Genomic DNA, 16,527 nt, shown 5'->3' with positions numbered 1-16,527 from the left:
ATGTCGGTGCGGGCGGTGAGGTTAAGGTGGAGAAGACCTACCCAGACGCTGGGTAAGCGCGAGGCGGGGGCGGGGTGCCTTAGTCAGCTACATCATCACGTGATGTGGAGACCTACCGACCGGGGGGTCAAGCACCTCTTCAGCCCAAGCAAAACGACGAGTCTTTTGTCTTGGTGAAACCGACACGTCAGCATTCAGCATGTCTCGCCCAGGTGGCAAGTATTTGGGCGCGCATGGCAGCATCGAGCCCAGCGGAGCCCAGCGGAGCCGGCAACCGTTACCCGTCAACGCTTAACCACTGTCTGCCGGACGCTAAAAGCTTGTGCGCAACGGAGTTGTTCTCGGCATTTGCGCCCTCTCTCGCCCTTACCGCCTGCTGGGATCGGATCAGCGTGAAGATTTCCTCCAACCTCGGGTGACTCGGCTATCGACCATGGCCACTTCGTCACCTTTATCACCTGCAGTCCCGACTGAGACCTCCGGAAACAGCAGGTGGGGCGTTGATCTATACTTTGCTCTGGTCTTCAACGTGCCTCAGTCTCGGTGAAGCCCTACGTTTGTCATAACCGTGTCTAATTCTTATTATCCTCTTATTACACCTTGCTGATAGCTCTTTCCCTCTTCATCGCCGCTTACAGGGTTCCCTCAGGAAAGAATTCCGCTCCTCCATACAGCTTGTCCTTGTCCTCGTATTCCTGTTTCCTCGCCGGTTCTGGGTCCACCAGAGATCCATACAGCTTCTGGATCGGCATCCTGGTGTTGCGGTCAAGCACTGCGCATCTCACGCCATTTGGACACTTGTACGCCGAACCGGTCAGCGTGCGAAGGTTCCATTCAGCCCCTGGCAGCAGCTTTCCGTCGGCCCGCATCTGGATGTGTTCGTGGCTCTCGAATGCCATGCGCGCTTGGGACTGCAGTTTGTTACTGAAGATCCATTCTTCGGTGAGGAACCGCGCCTGCTGTGCGTAGAAGTGCGGATTGATCATGCCGCCTGCGTAGAACTTCTGCCACTCGGCGAAGCTGGTGGGCTTGCGGTTTCGAAGGCCGCAATGCTCGGTTCCGCGGTACTGATCCTCCGCCAGCGCCACGGCCGGAGAGGAAGAGGTAGGATGAACCTTAGTGCTGATGTCCACGACCAGTCGGCGCAGGCTGCGTGTCTTGGGCGGCGCCTGCGTGATGTGGAACTCTGGGTTGCTCCTGAAGCCTGGCCCACGTTCGAGGAAACGCTGCAGGATGTAAAAATAGCACCACAGCACACGCGGGTACCGGTCCGGGTGGAACGTCTCCAGCATTGACTGGTCCGGCTCGCCAGTCTCGTCGTCCACGTGCCACACCGGCGGCTCGACCAGTCGAAAGTTTATTATCCAGTTGTCATAGTGCAACGAATTAACCGGCAGGCAGAGCCAGTCCAAAAGAAAGTATTTTTCCCGGTAGATGGTCAACTGCAGCTTGCAGTCCATGCGGCGTTGCGAGTAGAGCCGGGCTATTGTCTCGTGGACTTCGGCGTTGATCTGGCGGCTCGTCTGCAGCAGCGGTATGCATGCTATGTGCGGCGTCCGGTTGGGATAGCCTATCATAGACTCGTCGTCGTTGGTGCAAAAGAAGTATCGTTGGTCCCATTCCGAGTTGGTCGTCCTGTCTCCAGATGGCAGAGGGGGAGGCGTCCGGGGCGTCGTGAGACAGAATTCCCAGATCAAGTCTCGGAGTTCTCTGGAGATGCCTAATAGCGATGGACCCATACTCTGGACGTGTGGGCTGGACTGTCGGGGGTGGAAAGGGGTGGGAGTGATTTTGTTGAAACTAGACCATCGGAAAAAGAACCGGACGAGCGGCTACGACGTTGATATCAAGCGCCTCTCAGGCAGTGAATCCGCCGGCATTGTCGACAGGGCTTGGTTCCAGAGGCGCCAAGGCGAAGAGCAAGACGACGCTTTAATAAGATTTCGGCTGCTGCCAACTGATCGACGTGCTCCACCGACCAAGCCACCACGCGAAACGACAAGACATGAAGCATCGGATCCTGCCCCCGGCTGAGGCTTTCCGCACCTCCTTCCGCCCCGGTGGCTGCATCCCTACCGCCGTGGATCTGATCGCAGCCAGAGCAGTACCGCGGACCCCCGCAACCAAACCTTGCCACTGCTCACCGAGACACGAGCACCGACCATCTTCGGCAGTCTTCGGCAGTCTCTACTTAGTGCTGGCTGCCTGATTTACACTGACACAGACCACGCCGTCCCGTATAAACTGCCTTTGCGCTTATATTACGACCCAAAAAGGAACCATCTTCGAAATGGAGGCTCTGCTTGTAGCTTAGCAGCCTCATCGCGTCAGAAAAGCATGACGGACCGGACAACCCTCCGTGAAGCGATCGACAACTACCACAAACTAGTCAGCCTCGCCGCCCTGCATGTCGTCTCCGGGTGTGTTGACGGCGCCGCTGTCAGAGCATGCGCCATGCTCCCAGCTCCTTCCGGCAATTCATTCCACGTGCGCGCTTTGACTGCGTTCCGAGACTCGGTCCCAGACTTCGGATGCCATGCGCGGCTTTAAACAGCGGACTGTGCCGCTCAGCTCCAAACATTGCTCACTCAAGGCACCACTAGAGTATCAGAAACGCCTCCGCCACTAATCGCCCGTCGATCCCCAATCCCTCAACCACGTGCCGACGATCTCAACGGCACCACGCGTCCAAGGATCGATTGACTTGCGAAAGCTTTTCCGTCACCCTAGCTCCGATTCCGAGGCGTGTTTGAGATCCAGACTAGCGATCGATACGATGAGCTAAAAAGACCCTGCCCAATGTCCTATAGGTACATATATACCTAGCTACCTCCCGTAAAAAGTCTTCACAGGTCCCTTCACTAATATCCGTGCCGCAAGCATCGCCATCAGACATACTGTTCTGAACTGGAAACAAAAGAAGTTGGAACCAATTCTAAGGCTTCTTTCTCGCCAGTTTGCCCATGTTGAGACATACTACACAGCCTACTCTCTATCCCTCTTACCGTGCCGAACGCCATAGTTTATCTCTCCTCATTTGGCAACTTACCAAGACAGAAACCAGCAAGAACCGGAAAATCTGAGGCAGTGCACAAAACAATGTCAAACTACAAGTGTGGACACACCATACCGGCTCTAGCATTCAGACAACAAGGAGCTGCTTCATTGGCCAATCGTATGCATTCGCTGGCATTGAATTCTGATAGCTCGTCTATAGTATACCAAGACAGCCTTGTTCTCTTCAAACCGACACATTTCGCCAGGTCTCCGCCGAACCCACTACAATGCGCTGCTTGGAGTATGTCGTGTCTAATACTAATAGGAACCTTTTTCTGTTTTTTTTTTTTTGGAAAAAAAAAGAAATAGTGGTCTCATCGGAGAGGTTACAGCCTGCCCCTGGCCTGAAAGTCGAAGCTTTGCAGCCCGCAAAATCTGTGCAAATATGCACCTACACGCCCAATGACGGTTGTTTACATCTCACTCAGATGGTGCTCGACCGAATGAGGAAACGGTTCAAACAAAGGCACGTGACTTGAGTCCTGAGACACCCTACACTAATCTGAAACTTAGAGTCCCGCGGAAAAAGAAAGAACGACCAAAAGCTTCCAATTCCACACTATTCCTCATCGGCGGGTCAAAGAACTCGAATCGAACAACATCAACCGACACGAGGTCTCAAAAGATCAGCGCCTCAAACGTCAGCATCCCGCCACGGCAAACAAATCCCCAGCCATCCTCTATGCTCACCATGTTCACGTGGGACATAAAAAAAAACGGACGAAAGTGAGCCGCATGATGGGCTCCCCTACACCGCATGCCGCCTACCTCCCATCCAGACCGACGATCAACCTGCCAGGAGCGACCTTACATCCTAAGATCCCTACACCGCAAGACATCGAGGGCACGGAAAAAAAAAACGGTCCAAAGAACTGATGATGATGATCAGGGTCAACGGTGCAATCCTCCACATGGGGATGTACAGCTGGCATTGAATCCCTCTCAACGGTGTGAGATATCCACCCCGGTAAATGCCCGTGCCCCGTAGGGCGGGCATCATCACGCGCTACTCCGACCACCCCGGCCCCCTGCTGCTTACCCAACATCGTCATCTCGTGAGCAGTAGGAAAAGGGATGGGGTGGTTGTTCAACAACCAAGGAAAAGGAAGCGGTTGGAAGGAAGGATTTCAGCACCGGCCCGACTCGTAGCAACGCGCGCGCGCGCGTAATACACAACGGAGTAAGAGGAAACAGCTATCTCCGTATATTGGAAGGATGACGAGGCAGGCAGGCGAGGCAGGCAGGCGAGGCGAGGCAAGGCAAGGCCCTCGGGAACTAAGCTCGATGCCCAACGGCCGGAGAACACCGTTGATCATATCCACCAACACGTATACCAGAAAAGAGCTCACCAACCGAAAGAAGATAGCCAATTAAAGGGAGAAAGGGGTAGGAATGGAAAACACCGAAAGTATACTAATTTAAAGGACCGCAGCAATCTACTACTCGCAAAGAAAGCCGAGTTGGAAAAAAGCACACATTACAACGGCCCTTCTCTCTCTTATTTTTTTTCTTATCCTCCAAGCCAACCTTCAATAAGCTCGTCCCAAGCCAAAGCACCGCAATCTCGCCGAACGGCCGCCGAAGAACAGGCCTAGGTGCATAGCATGCATGTAAGCATGCTAGCAGGGGGCGGGACGGGAAAGCAGCGCCTCAATTGCCGGGAGCGGAAGCGGCCCGGGATAAAAGAAAGTAGCGCCTTGTTCGTTTGCCCGGCTGTTTTCGGCAAATGATCCTTCCAACATCTTCCCTCTGCAAGGGGTGAGGTGAGCCACCAAGCGTCAGGAGTCATCCAGGCCTCTCTTATCTTCCCTTTTTTCCGTCTTACTTTCTCTGTTCGGCCTGCCTCGCTGCCTACAATGCTGGCCAGTCAAGACTTACACTTCTGGCAGGCCTGCTAAATCATTATCGAATGCCATTGAGATATATCTCATCGTCGATTCGGGTTCGCGGAGAGTAAAGCGTCAAAGCGAGAAAAGAAGATCAAGTCCTATAGCAAGGAGCACAACGGTTCCCCAAGTGTTAGCCGTTTTCTTTTGCCGTATCGTGTTGTTGCTTCCGCTGAGCACCATCCACTTCATCAACCCCTCGTCTTCCTCGGCTGGCCATTCTTTCGAATACCACGGCTTTTGGAAGAAGTTTGGTTCGCAGCAGCGTCTTTGTATTGTTGGGAGTTGGTGTTCTCATACCAGTCAACGTCGCTCAATTGCAGCTTCCTCGCGCGCTGCGTGCTTCGGTTGTTGCTCGCCTTGTCAATGCGCGGGACATTGTACGGGTTGTGTTGCTTCTCGAGGCCACCTGCCGTGTTATCATAGAAGTTAACATTGCCGTTCTTGTTGTTCTGTTGCACGTTGCTTGAGCCAGTGTTGTTGGGGCGGGGCGGAGCGGGAGAGGTGCTGCCGTTCTGCGACTTGTTCCGCTGGCAGCCCCCTCGCTGCTGCTGAGTAAGGATTCGTTGCTGCTTGTTCAAATTGGGAGTCAAGGGAGGGTCGTTATCACCATCTGATTCGTTTTCATCCCGGAGATCATAGTTCAGAACGAGGTTCTTGATGCGTTGCTGTTCAGCGCGCTCGGCCTCCTGTTGTGTGCGCATAGCAACAGCAAAGGTTGAGTCTGCAGGTAGGTCGATGGACTTGGTCTGTAGATTAGAAGGAAAGTACCGCGTCAGCGTTTGTTCAGCAAAAAAAGTAACAGCACGAAAAGCAAACCTGTTGCTTATTTCCCCTCCTGCTCAACAAAGCGAACTTCATGGTAGGTGCACTGTTCGGAGCCTCCTGTTCGGCGTTGTCTTCGGTCGAGGCGGTCGTGTCGCGGCTGCGCTTCATCGGAAGTGGCACATCGAACATCGGCTTACGTTCGAACTTGCGGGAATCTAGACTTTCAGCCATCATTTTCGCTAATTCACGGTCAAACTCTGCATCAGCCTCAGGGTCCCTCTCGTCCTCGGGACGAGTGACGACGATATGCTCTTCTTCCTCCTCGGAATCGGAATCGCTTGAATCCTGGTCCTCTTCACCAGGGGTCTGTCGTTTCGTCAGCAAGAAGAGGGCTTGGTTCAGAAAGACCGGTAGGGTACAGACATCGGCATCTTCGCCGGAGGAGCCGTCGTGTCTTTCACGGGCTTCCAGCTCGTCATCGTCGCCTCCATCCCCTTCGTCGCCGTCTTCGGCGCCAGAGTCATCGTCTTGCTCTTCCTGGTCTCCGCTGGGCTGTGACGATTGCAGCTGATAGTTCGCCTTGACAGCCTCCGCGAAGGTATTTCCAGCCTCTTCAAGAGAAGCGGCAAGCTTCCACTGTGGGCGTGTCATGGCGTAAGCATCTTGCACCATGAACTCGATATCCATCGGCAGCTGGTCCTTGGTGTGGATGTAGTACTGTCTCCATCAGCGAAAAATCTCTACATTTAGTGAAATCCATACCTGGAAAAAGGTCAAGAAAAAATCGAGCTTCTTCTTAGCTTGGCCCTTGTCGTAGTACATTCCGCACGTCTCGAGCAAGTTGCAGACAAGGCGAATGCGGAAGAAGTCATCCGGAGGATCCAGAGGATTGATCGCTCCAGGCTTGGGCGTGCCGCCTTCATGCCCGAAAGTCACAATCTTGTACAAGGTGTCGAAGATGACAGGCGAGTCCACCATCCTATAGATATAGAGCTCTCCAAGGTACTTCACCTCGGCAACCCGGCGTTGATTGAACTTGAAGTCGTTCAGCTCAAGCCCAAGTGTGATGTTCTCGAGCAGGTCGTCGATAACAGAGATGCAGAAATCTTGATGATGCCTGTTCAACGAGCCGAGAATTACGGCCAGCAGGTGAATGTTGCTATACTTGATCTTTCCAGGTTTGGTGAAAATCTTGTGCAACATCACAACGACCTCTTCCTCCTCCCAGTGCAGCTTACGGATCTGCTTGACAACCTTGTCAAGGTTTCTCTTTGTCAAATCAAGATAGATCAGCTTGCGAATGAAGAGCTCAAGTGGAGTCCTCTCCTTCTGCTCGATAGCTGCACGTTCCGGAGGGTTGACATAGTACATCGCATTCTCGATGAGCATGCGCTCCTGCTGGCCAAGGTGGGAAGCAGTCTTCTTTCGCTGCAGAGTTTCAAGGAAGGAGGCCATGCGCGGCGAAGTTTCGGGATTCCGCAGAAGATACCGGCCACAATTCTCAAGCAGATTGCAGATGATCTCAATGTTCATCCGGGAGAAATCATCCAGGCTGACCTTGAGGCAGTGGAATATGACATGTTCCGGGACAGCACCGAATTTGGTCAGCTCCGCGAGATAGCGTACGTTAATCATGCGGACCTGTCCCAAGAAGTCCTTCTGTTTGCGACGTTGTAGGCTGCGGAATTCGTCGTCCAAATACGCAACAATACCCTGAATGACATCAGGCATGTACTTCCCAAGCGTTGCGACGAGCCTAGCGTAGAGAGGGAGGAGATCCGTGCGTCCTTTCGGGATATCGGACACAGCCTTGATCAGGCGGTTTCTCGACGCTTTGGAGTTGAGAAAGCAAAACTCCATAGCTGTCTCGTCCACCTGGTCCTTGTTGACGAACTCAGGAAGGCGGGCCAACAACGCGTCAACCTGAGCACCAACTGATTTGTTTGCAATGGCAGTGGACTGGTCATCGCCTTCCGCGGGCTTCGCATCTGCAGGGGTTGTAGCCTCTTCCTTGTTCTCAGAGTCGAGCCGCTTTCCAACTTGGTCATCTCCATCACCCTTCTTCTTCTTGCCGTCTTCCAAGAGAATGCCAGGAACACGGTCCTTCAAGTCGATCAAGTTCTCGTAGAAGCGGCGCTCCTCTTCATCCTCCCAGATGCCTGGTCCTTCTCCTTGACCCCGGAGATATTCACCAGTTTTGACCAAGCCGATACTACCATCTCCTGGGTTATTGGACGTGTCCTTCTCCTTCAGATCCGGCATCTCAGCACCCACAGCATCTGCCAAAACCTGCGCATTTGCCAAAAGCTTCTCCTGCGCCTTGACCTGCTTCTCATAGTTGGCTTGGCGGTCCTCGAACACCTCTCCGGACTTGACGTAGGCTTCAGCGTTCCGGCGGCCTTGGTTGACGAGCTTCTCCTGATCGCGGATGAGATGTGCTTTTACGTCCTCAAAGTACCGAGTGAGGATGTTCCTGAAGCGCTGACGCAACTCCGGGGACGTAATCGGCGGGTCCTCCGAATCGTCCTCGTTCTCCTCCGCTTGCTCGTCCGGCTTCCCACCGGCACTCGTTGCGCCATCCTCATTGACGCTCTTCCTTCCTTCAGACGACGCAAACTTCGTTCCCAGGACATCCCATGAGAAGCTCTTTACAAAAATCACCACCAGCGGAAGATTGACGTGTTCCCGGTCGTGTCCCAGCATATCCTTCAGCACTTCCAACGGAAAAGGTTCCGCATCCGCATTATCGGCACGACCGCCATTGGTAGCGCTCCTGCTCTTCGGCAAGCCCTCTCCGCCCTTTAGATTCTCCTTGTTCTTCGCCGCTTCCTCGGGGCGGGCAACGTCATCCAAGCTCCTCAGCACGCCCACGAGCCACAGCTCCGTCGCCACGCGCAGCAGCACGCGCTGGCGTGCCAGGCGCTCCTTCTCCTCGCGCTCGCGCACATCCTGCGGCAGTGTTTTCAGGTGGCTCCTGTCCGGCGTAGCCAGCCCGCGGCCGATGTGCCACCCAATGTATCCCGTGAACTCGGCCGGACCGAAACGCTGGTGCAGCGCGCTGATGACCTCGACGCCGGTCGCGATGTCGCCGGGCGTCTTGAGCTTTGTCAGCCCCTCGTAGCAGGCCGAGATGATTTCCGACAGGTATTTGTGCAGCGACAGCGACCGAACCTCGGCCACGAATGTGTCTTTGGACGCGCCGGTCATGGCAGTGCGCAGCCGCTTGATGAACGCCGTGTTCTTCTTCATGGACGAGTCGAGCGAGCCTTGGACCGGGAAGACATCTGTGAAAGAAGGCCGCAATCGGTCGTCAGCAGCCGCGGGGCATGGTAATTTGGAGGGGCGACGTTTCCGAGATATTTGCGGAGCATTCGCGTACCTTTCTCTCCCGCCCAGGCTTTGGTGTTGAGCTCGCGAAGCTCGCCTACTACTGTCAGTCTCCGAGTCGCATCTGCGAGTGAGCTCTATGGGGCGTACGCTTGCGTTGGCGCTCCATGGTGGAGCTACACTACAGGTAGATCGTTTCGCGGCGGGGTGAAGCCAGGTCAGCGGAAGGCGAAAAAGTGGGTGCGACGAGGTGGTAGCTCCAGCAGCATAGGAAGAGGTGACCGTGGCGGGCACGGGGTGTGTGATTTTTCTTGAAAGCACTCGGAAGCTGCAGGCTTGCAGACGGGTTCGGCGTTACTGCGTACCTGCAGAGAGGCAATGGAAAGTCAAGCGCGTTCCCTTGGGCGAAAGTGACGTCGGCGTCTCGGGCACTAGCGAGTTCCGACGGGACTTTCATAGGGAAGTCGTGGCCCGTCGATGCGAAGCGACCACGACTCGGGTTTGTCCAATCGCTTCCATGAATGTTTGTTCATCTCAAGCAATCAAGATCATCCGCTTATGTATGTCCGAGCCACTCAGAAAGCAGCCGTGTATTCACATCATCTATCACTAATTTTGTACACATCCATCATCGGCTATAAAGAATCTCGAACACCTCGTCTCCGATTGCCAAACAGCTCGTTAATCCCGGGCTCTCGATTCCCAGCAAATTGACAAATCCCTCGAATCCCTCTTCCTTTTTGATATAGAAATCTTGGAAGCCACCCTTCCCGCCAATCTGCGACACGCCCGCTCTACCCAGCTTCGGCCGCATTCCTGCATAGTCCAAGCCGAAGGCGCCCTTGTCAATGCCGGGCAGATATAGCTGAATATCCTCCAGTGCAGCTACCAGGTTCTTGTCCGACACCTTCAGATCTGTTGGATCGTCAACCCACTCGACATCGGGGCCAAAGCGAATGCGGCCGCCCATGTCAAGGGTGAGATGGGTGCCCAGGCCGCCGAGGCCGGGGCGCGGTGCTGGGTAGACGAGGACCTTGGGCTTAGGGTGGGAAGCGGAGTAGGAGAAGTAGGATCCCTTGCAGTAAGCGGGGATGAGATGGCGTTCGGGGGGCAGAATGGAGTTCGAGAGCTCGATGGCGCTGAGGCCGGCTGAATTGATGACGACTTCGGCCGTAATGCTGCTCTCCTCTCCCTCCGGCGTCGTGGTTGTGATCTCCCAGCCAGCAGAGCCGGGTGCGCTGTTGCCACCGCTGGAGAGCGGTGTGATGCGCGTCACCGGCGACTGGAAAGCGCAGATGCCGCCGACGTTCTCGAAGTCGCCCTCCAGAAATTGCATCAGCGTGTGCGAGTCGACGATGCCAGTGGTTGGGCTGACAAGAATGCCAGCCTTTGCTTGGACGTCTGGTTCCTGGCGCTTGGCGTCTTCATGGCTCAGGAAATGCGTGGGCACACCGATGGCCTGGCAGTGCTCGTGGGTCTTCTCAAGCTGTTGCATTTGCCCGTCGTCCTGAGCAACAACCCACTTACCGCAATTGTTGTGCGGTATAGCCATGCGCTTGCACAAGTCATACATCATCTCCTTGCCCTTGACGCAGAGCTTGGTCTTCAATGTGTCCGGTCCATAGTAGAGGCCTGCGTGGATGACCTGCGGGCATTGCGTTAACATCGACGTCCCCCCAAAAGCACCCTCCACACACCAATTGTCCAGAGAAGGGGGCGAGGGAGGTCGTACTGCTGCATCTCAGCCCAAGTATTGGAAGGCCTTAATCCCTACCTCTGAATTGCGACTGCTCGTCTCGGTGCCCACGGAGCCATGTCTCTCAATTAGCACAGTCGACACACCGTCCTTTTGCTGCAGCCGTCTCGCAATGGCGAGGCCGACCGCGCCTCCACCAACGACGGCATGGGTGAAGTCAGCGCGCAGTGGCGTGCTGCTTGAGAAAGCGCGGCGCGAACACGACAGGTACGGGATACGGCAGCGCGCTGCCGCGGATGCGGGGCCAAACATCGGCATTGGAATAGATAGCGTGGCGTATTGGGTCGATCAATGGAACGTCAGCCGCACAGCATTACGTGGCGATGCTTCTTGGAAGCGCGCTGCAGCGGCGCAAGGGGCGTTTCCTAGGGGGAGGTTGAAGCTGCGAGTTGCTTTTTGGTGTTGCGCGCGGTTTAGCAGGGTGACGTCGGAGACATTTGGCCGCTCTCTGCGATAAGATAAAAAAAAGTGCAGCGCCAGGGGCCCACTTACAACGCACGCCATTGTAGGGCAGAATTGCTGCATGGCGTAGATCGCCCAGACCGCCCAACAACAAAAGAAAATAAAATGTAATATAGAAAAAGAGGCCTGATATCGTCCCGCATTTCCGCCCTGCAGGTACTGGGTCTCTGTTCTCTGCTTCTTTTTTTCATTGTCTAAAGGGCACCCCCACTACATGCCTCACGCCAAGGATGCCGTCAGCCTCACTGGTCGCCATGCGCAGCTATCGTGGTACGGAACTCCGAATCGTAGCCCCGTGCTTTGTCCACCGGCATTCCCTCCTGCCAGCCATCGAATTGCCATCTTCGCCCTTCCACGGAATCTACCCGGGTTACACCAGATCCACTCCCGTTGCCACCAAACCCAAACAGCCAGTGATTAATTGCAGGGGCCTGCAATTTTGTCGGGAATGTGAACGTTACCATGGAACAAAGTGCTGCGGCATCCTTCCGAGACACAGGAAACCGGGATCAAACGGCTGACGGAGCGCCGGTAGCCGTCCCGTCGGCTGCACCCCGTCGCCTTGCTCAACGCCTCCCGATAATTGGCCTTCGGTCTGACCAAACAACCTCCTTCCCGATACCCATCTGCCGAATGCGCAGTATCACCAACCATGTGTTCCACTAGGCATACTGCAAGTCCAACGCAAACAACCCAGACGTTAGGAGCTGCTACGGGCACTCAAGTTTGCCCTTAGTCGCAGCCAGCTTTTCCAGGTGCATCCATGCTCTTGCTTGACCGGTGAGGGCGCCTATGCATTTGCCATGCTCCGCAAGCGCCTCCAGCTAAGATCCTTGGAAAACGTGTACAACGTGTACTTGTTTTGTAGCCACAAGACTGCAGCACGGGCGAAAGGGGCAGGGAGGCAATCCTGGTAAGTTCCTCTTTGGCGTTGTTGAGGCGTCGATCTCCTTCTCCTTGCTCTTGTGACGTTCGAGGTTGGAGCGCATGCAAAACGAAGGAAGACCGGTCAACGGAAAGCGCTACCCGGTGCCACACATTGCCAGAACGGGAATTTCGAAACATTCGAGTGAAACTGTCGCTCATGAGGGGACGCCCTCATACTCCCATCCCTCTTGCAGCCTGCGCTTCCTGATTTTCCTACTCGATTGCCTATTTCCAGCACACTTCACAAACACAGTCAACACAGCGCATACGAAGACGATGACTGCCGCCACCGTCGGCACAATGACCAATCGATTTTCGTCCTGGGTCGAGGCTAGGTCGTACGGGCAGTTCTCATCCACGCCGACGACCCAGCAGTCTGTCACTTGCAGGCTGTTGAAATTAACCCAGACGGCAGCATCAGCACCAAAGTCACCCGGGTTTTCGCGAGCGCGTGCTTGTAAAGCTGCAAAAAGGTAAGAATTTTCGAGCGCGGTGCGTGGTGCATCAAACGCAGTGTTCTCAGGACAAATCGACTTTGAGTCGGTGTAGCTCTCCGCTGGGTCGCTAATGCGCCATTGGAATGGTGCGTCGCCTCTGACGCGGCATGCTGCATTATGTTGCTCAGTACAGTCGGTGAGCACCCAACGGCCGTGAGTGGAGGCTCGCATTGTTGCGCAGCGGAGATACACAGCGTTGTCGACGTTGTTGGTTACGTTTCGTGGTTCGTTGTCTGCCCAGCTCCAGATCGAACTGTAGACCATGGCCTGATAAGGCTCGTACGAAACATCTGCTGTTTCGGACAGCGACTGATTAAGTAGCGGACTAATGCCGCATGCAGTGATATTGGAAACAGACGGTGAGGACGTATAGTACTGTGCAGGCATAGAGCCCTCCGCTGGAAAATTCGCAGACATTGCCCAAGATGAGTTCGTTGAGCCAGTCAGATAGTCCACGCTTTCATCGAAAAAACAACCGGTGGTGACGTTACCCGAATCGCTCAAAGCAATGTTTTGAATGGATTCGAAAGTCCCCTTGGGAAAGATGATACCGTCGTCAGCCTTAATGTCGTAAGCTTCCATCTGCGGATCGATTCGACCAAAGGATGTCAATAAGCGATAGTGGTCAGGGCCAAACTCTAGGACGCCCTCGCCGGGCCATCCATCAACAGTAGACATTATGTCATTGTCGTCTCTAACCGTATCCAAATATCTCAACGCAGGGATCAGTGCCTGGTCCGTTGTGACATCGTTGTTAAACCAAGTGGCATTAAGATTTTCGCGATCTCCTTGCAACTGGCCCGGGGTATACAAGTAGGAGGCTAGATCAGCACTCAAAACATTAGAAAGGGTGGTGTTCGCTGTGGGCATCTGCCGATGCGCCGGCGCCGTTGCAGCAACCGAGGAACTCGAATTTGACGCTGCAGCGTGGATGTTGAAAATGAGGTAAATAAGCGAGGCATTGATGGTGTCCGCGGTGTCATCGAGATAGTCTGCAAAGAGCGAAGCGATTGTCGAGACGTTTAATGAGGCCGAGCACGTGTACGGACTGGCTTGAAATACGCTCGTTGGGCTTGCCTGTGCACTAGAGGCAGTGCTAGAGCGGGTGCGAGACACAGTCCGAGTCGCAGAGCCCAGGGCAGAGCCAGACAATGCTGTTGCCTGGCGGGCCTGCAGGCTGCCCGTGGCCATGGCCACCGAGGACAGCGAAGCATCGGCCGTCGAAGAGATGATGCCCAGCGTGGCATCGTCGTCATTCGAGGCCGATTCCGGGATCTGCACCGGGCAAAGGCTCCAAAGACCGCGGCCAGCATCCCAATAGAGATCGATAATAAAACGCTTGAAGCCGACGGCTAGCAAATTGGAGAGACATCGCCGCGTGGCGGCGTCATCGTACTGCCTCTTTGCGAAGCAGCCCTCGGTAAGGGATACGGCCGGTTGGGTCACGTAATTGATGGGGATTGCGAGAGCGAGATCTCGCTGTGACTGCAATGACGATCAGCCTGAGGTACGAGCGCGTGATGGGGATGTATTTGGAAGACGATTTGAGGCGCAGGCGAGGGTTGAAATGAGATATATCGAAAAAGGCACTCACCAGCAGCGCTACGCTCCAGGGCTGGGCGGGCTCGGCGGCTTCGGACGGTTCGAACTGACTCGACATTGGGTATGGCGCCGGTAATTGGCTGTCGGGACATTTGGACAGAGGTCGCTGGCGGAGAACAAGCAGGAGCACAGGCAGGAGACTTGAGCAGCGTCTTGCCGACGGCGCGCCGGGCGCGGTCCAGCGGCTCGGTTGGAATGGCGCCAAGAAACGGTCTGCAGCGAACGCGACGATCGGCAGGTTGGGGGCCGACGATGAGCGTTGAACGGGGCGCGCGCGGTGGGCGGGTCTGCAGCGCAGGGGGCGCGACGTTCAGCTGCGAAGGTGCAGTCGCTAGGTAGGTGCGGCGGCTCGGCGTATCGCGCACATCCCCCGAGGCCCTGCTGTCCGCCCAAGCCGCCGCGCTCGCAAACAAACCACCCACCGCCAGCATCCCTCCGCAACACCTTCAGCCCACTGCCGCACGATGCCACAATACGGCTCTCATCGCGCTGCCGGCGAATGCCGCACGCTGTGGCTGCTGCCAGGAACGGTGAGTGCCGCGGGCGTCGCCGTCAGCGCGTCCAGGAGCACGCGTCGCAGCAACGTCCCCAATACGCATCATCGATCGTGCGTGCGCCTCCTCGTGGCCGACGGTGCATCCTTCTCGACCAGCGCACCCCCAACGCTCCGGCAGTCGGGGTCACTCACCGACTCTAGCAAGCTCCACCCCTGATGAGCCCGCTCTCCTGCGATGCCCATGGCGAGCAAATCAGCATGCCAGCACGGGGCCTCGCGCGGCCCTCGAAAGAGCATCGTCAGCGTCAGCCCGAAAGCCAAACAGAACGACATGCCCGCCAGCTCCCCCCACACCCACGGCCACTCCACCGGCGCCCGACCATTGCCGCTTCCAGCTGACCCACCCCGGGCTCAGCAGCCACCCACTCACCAGCCTTAGCTCCACGGAGTGCCCGGCTCGCGTTAACCGCGATCGTCGCACCTTTTCCTTCGCATGCCGCACGCGAGCAACGGTGCCCGTCAGCAGCAGCGTAGGACGCAATTTCCAGTCCGCCGGCTCTAGCAGCGTCACCATCCAAAGCCAAATCCGCGCGCCACCACGAGCCACTCGCTGCGCGCTCCCGTTTCTGCCTCCTGGGGGTCTGCGGCAGGCGTGACAATCTGCCGCATCCTTGGCTGCCCGTGTCGCAGGGTCGCGGCCTCCTCCCGCCGCCCTGCGCTGCGCTCTGCTTTCGTCGCCGTCGGCCTGGCTGGGCTGAGCAGGGCTAAGCTGAGCTCGCTGAGCTGGCAGCCGCTCTGCTCTCGATCACCCTATCGAGGGAGAGGCCAGCCCCACTCGCTCCTCACCACTCCCTGCCCTCCAGCAGCGCTGTTGCATCGGCCAGTCATGCCCCCCGACCCACGGATCGCGGCCGACCGTTTTGTTTCCAGACCGCTGCAAGACAGCACCGGTTGTGGAGGCCCAGCCCGATTGTCAGCGCCCATCGTGCCCTTGTCCCTTCCTTCCGGACGATTGCGGCCTTGTTCATGCAGGTTCCACGTTGGCTGGGACGCCGATTGCACTTTGCTGCCCGCGCCCTTATGCAAGTGACCTCTCAACGATGGCGCCGTTTCTTTCTGGCTGCCACCGTTGGTCTTGCGCCACGCCTGAACCAGCCCATTCCCACTGCCATGTTTTCCCCATCCAGCACGTAATGACCAGCCCCCAGCCACTTGAGGCACCGTCAAGTGATCATGCGGGTTAGCGGCCGCGCCGACGGCTGCGCACCCAACGGGCTCGGTATACCTCTTTCCCGCTTCGCTGGGCGTAGACTCAGCGCTTGTGGGCGCCTCTTGCTCTATGCGGAACAACAGGCTCTCGATCTCTGTCCCTGCCGCAACCCTGGCCGTTCGGCTCTTTGCGCATTTGGGGTCGAGAAGGATGCGTGGCTGAGAGATCCGTCCGCCCCCGGCTGTTACATCGCGAGAGCGTCTCTCGACCATCTCATCACCTAGAAATGTAAGTTGTGTGTTTGGCGCTATCGAAAAGGCTCAAAAGAGCGAATGGACTGAGCCGATGGCCCGCCTCTTCACGATCCTTCGTCCCAAACTGAACCTGCTTCTCTCGAAGTTCAGCCGACGCGAGGGCAGGCGAGATCCAATGAACAGCCGGCGATGACGGCAAGAGTAAAAACCGTCAATGGCATGCTAATGCACCCCCGTCACCTGCGCGAGGATTTGTAAACTCCAGACCTTGCAGCCGCCCCGCGT

The 16,527-nt window shown here is 56.2% G+C and overlaps 4 protein-coding genes across 4 annotated transcripts; all 4 read right to left on the bottom strand.

Annotated features, from left to right (window-relative positions):
* Positions 1–632: 632 nt before the first annotated feature.
* LTHEOB_10297 (uncharacterized protein) lies at positions 633–1,739 on the bottom strand (the record flags this gene model as incomplete). The annotated part of the gene is made up of 1 exon (XM_035506926.1): positions 633–1,739. One exon carries the CDS (start codon positions 1,737–1,739, stop codon positions 633–635), a length of 1,107 nt encoding a protein of 368 aa, XP_035368066.1.
* A 3,395-nt stretch (positions 1,740–5,134) lies between these two features.
* On the bottom strand, positions 5,135–9,207 carry LTHEOB_10296 (Nonsense-mediated mRNA decay factor; the record flags this gene model as incomplete). The annotated part of the gene is made up of 6 exons (XM_035506925.1): positions 5,135–5,692; positions 5,763–6,077; positions 6,135–6,428; positions 6,474–8,995; positions 9,091–9,135; positions 9,189–9,207. The coding sequence occupies 6 exons, from the start codon at positions 9,205–9,207 to the stop codon at positions 5,135–5,137; spliced, it is 3,753 nt and encodes a 1,250-aa protein (XP_035368065.1).
* A 459-nt stretch (positions 9,208–9,666) lies between these two features.
* LTHEOB_10295 (Nonsense-mediated mRNA decay factor) lies at positions 9,667–11,052 on the bottom strand (the record flags this gene model as incomplete). The annotated part of the gene is made up of 2 exons (XM_035506924.1): positions 9,667–10,683; positions 10,813–11,052. The coding sequence occupies 2 exons, from the start codon at positions 11,050–11,052 to the stop codon at positions 9,667–9,669; spliced, it is 1,257 nt and encodes a 418-aa protein (XP_035368064.1).
* Positions 11,053–12,338: 1,286 nt separating this feature from the next.
* On the bottom strand, positions 12,339–14,340 carry LTHEOB_10294 (C-type cyclin; the record flags this gene model as incomplete). The annotated part of the gene is made up of 2 exons (XM_035506923.1): positions 12,339–14,165; positions 14,275–14,340. The coding sequence occupies 2 exons, from the start codon at positions 14,338–14,340 to the stop codon at positions 12,339–12,341; spliced, it is 1,893 nt and encodes a 630-aa protein (XP_035368063.1).
* Between the last annotated feature and the right edge of the window lie 2,187 nt (positions 14,341–16,527).

This window comes from Lasiodiplodia theobromae (assembly GCF_012971845.1).
Source record: "Lasiodiplodia theobromae strain AM2As chromosome Unknown scaffold_37, whole genome shotgun sequence".
Taxonomy (NCBI): Eukaryota; Fungi; Ascomycota; class Dothideomycetes; order Botryosphaeriales; family Botryosphaeriaceae; genus Lasiodiplodia; species Lasiodiplodia theobromae.
The sequence above is the reverse complement of the archived record's forward strand: the minus strand, read 5'-3'. Positions and strand labels throughout refer to the sequence as shown.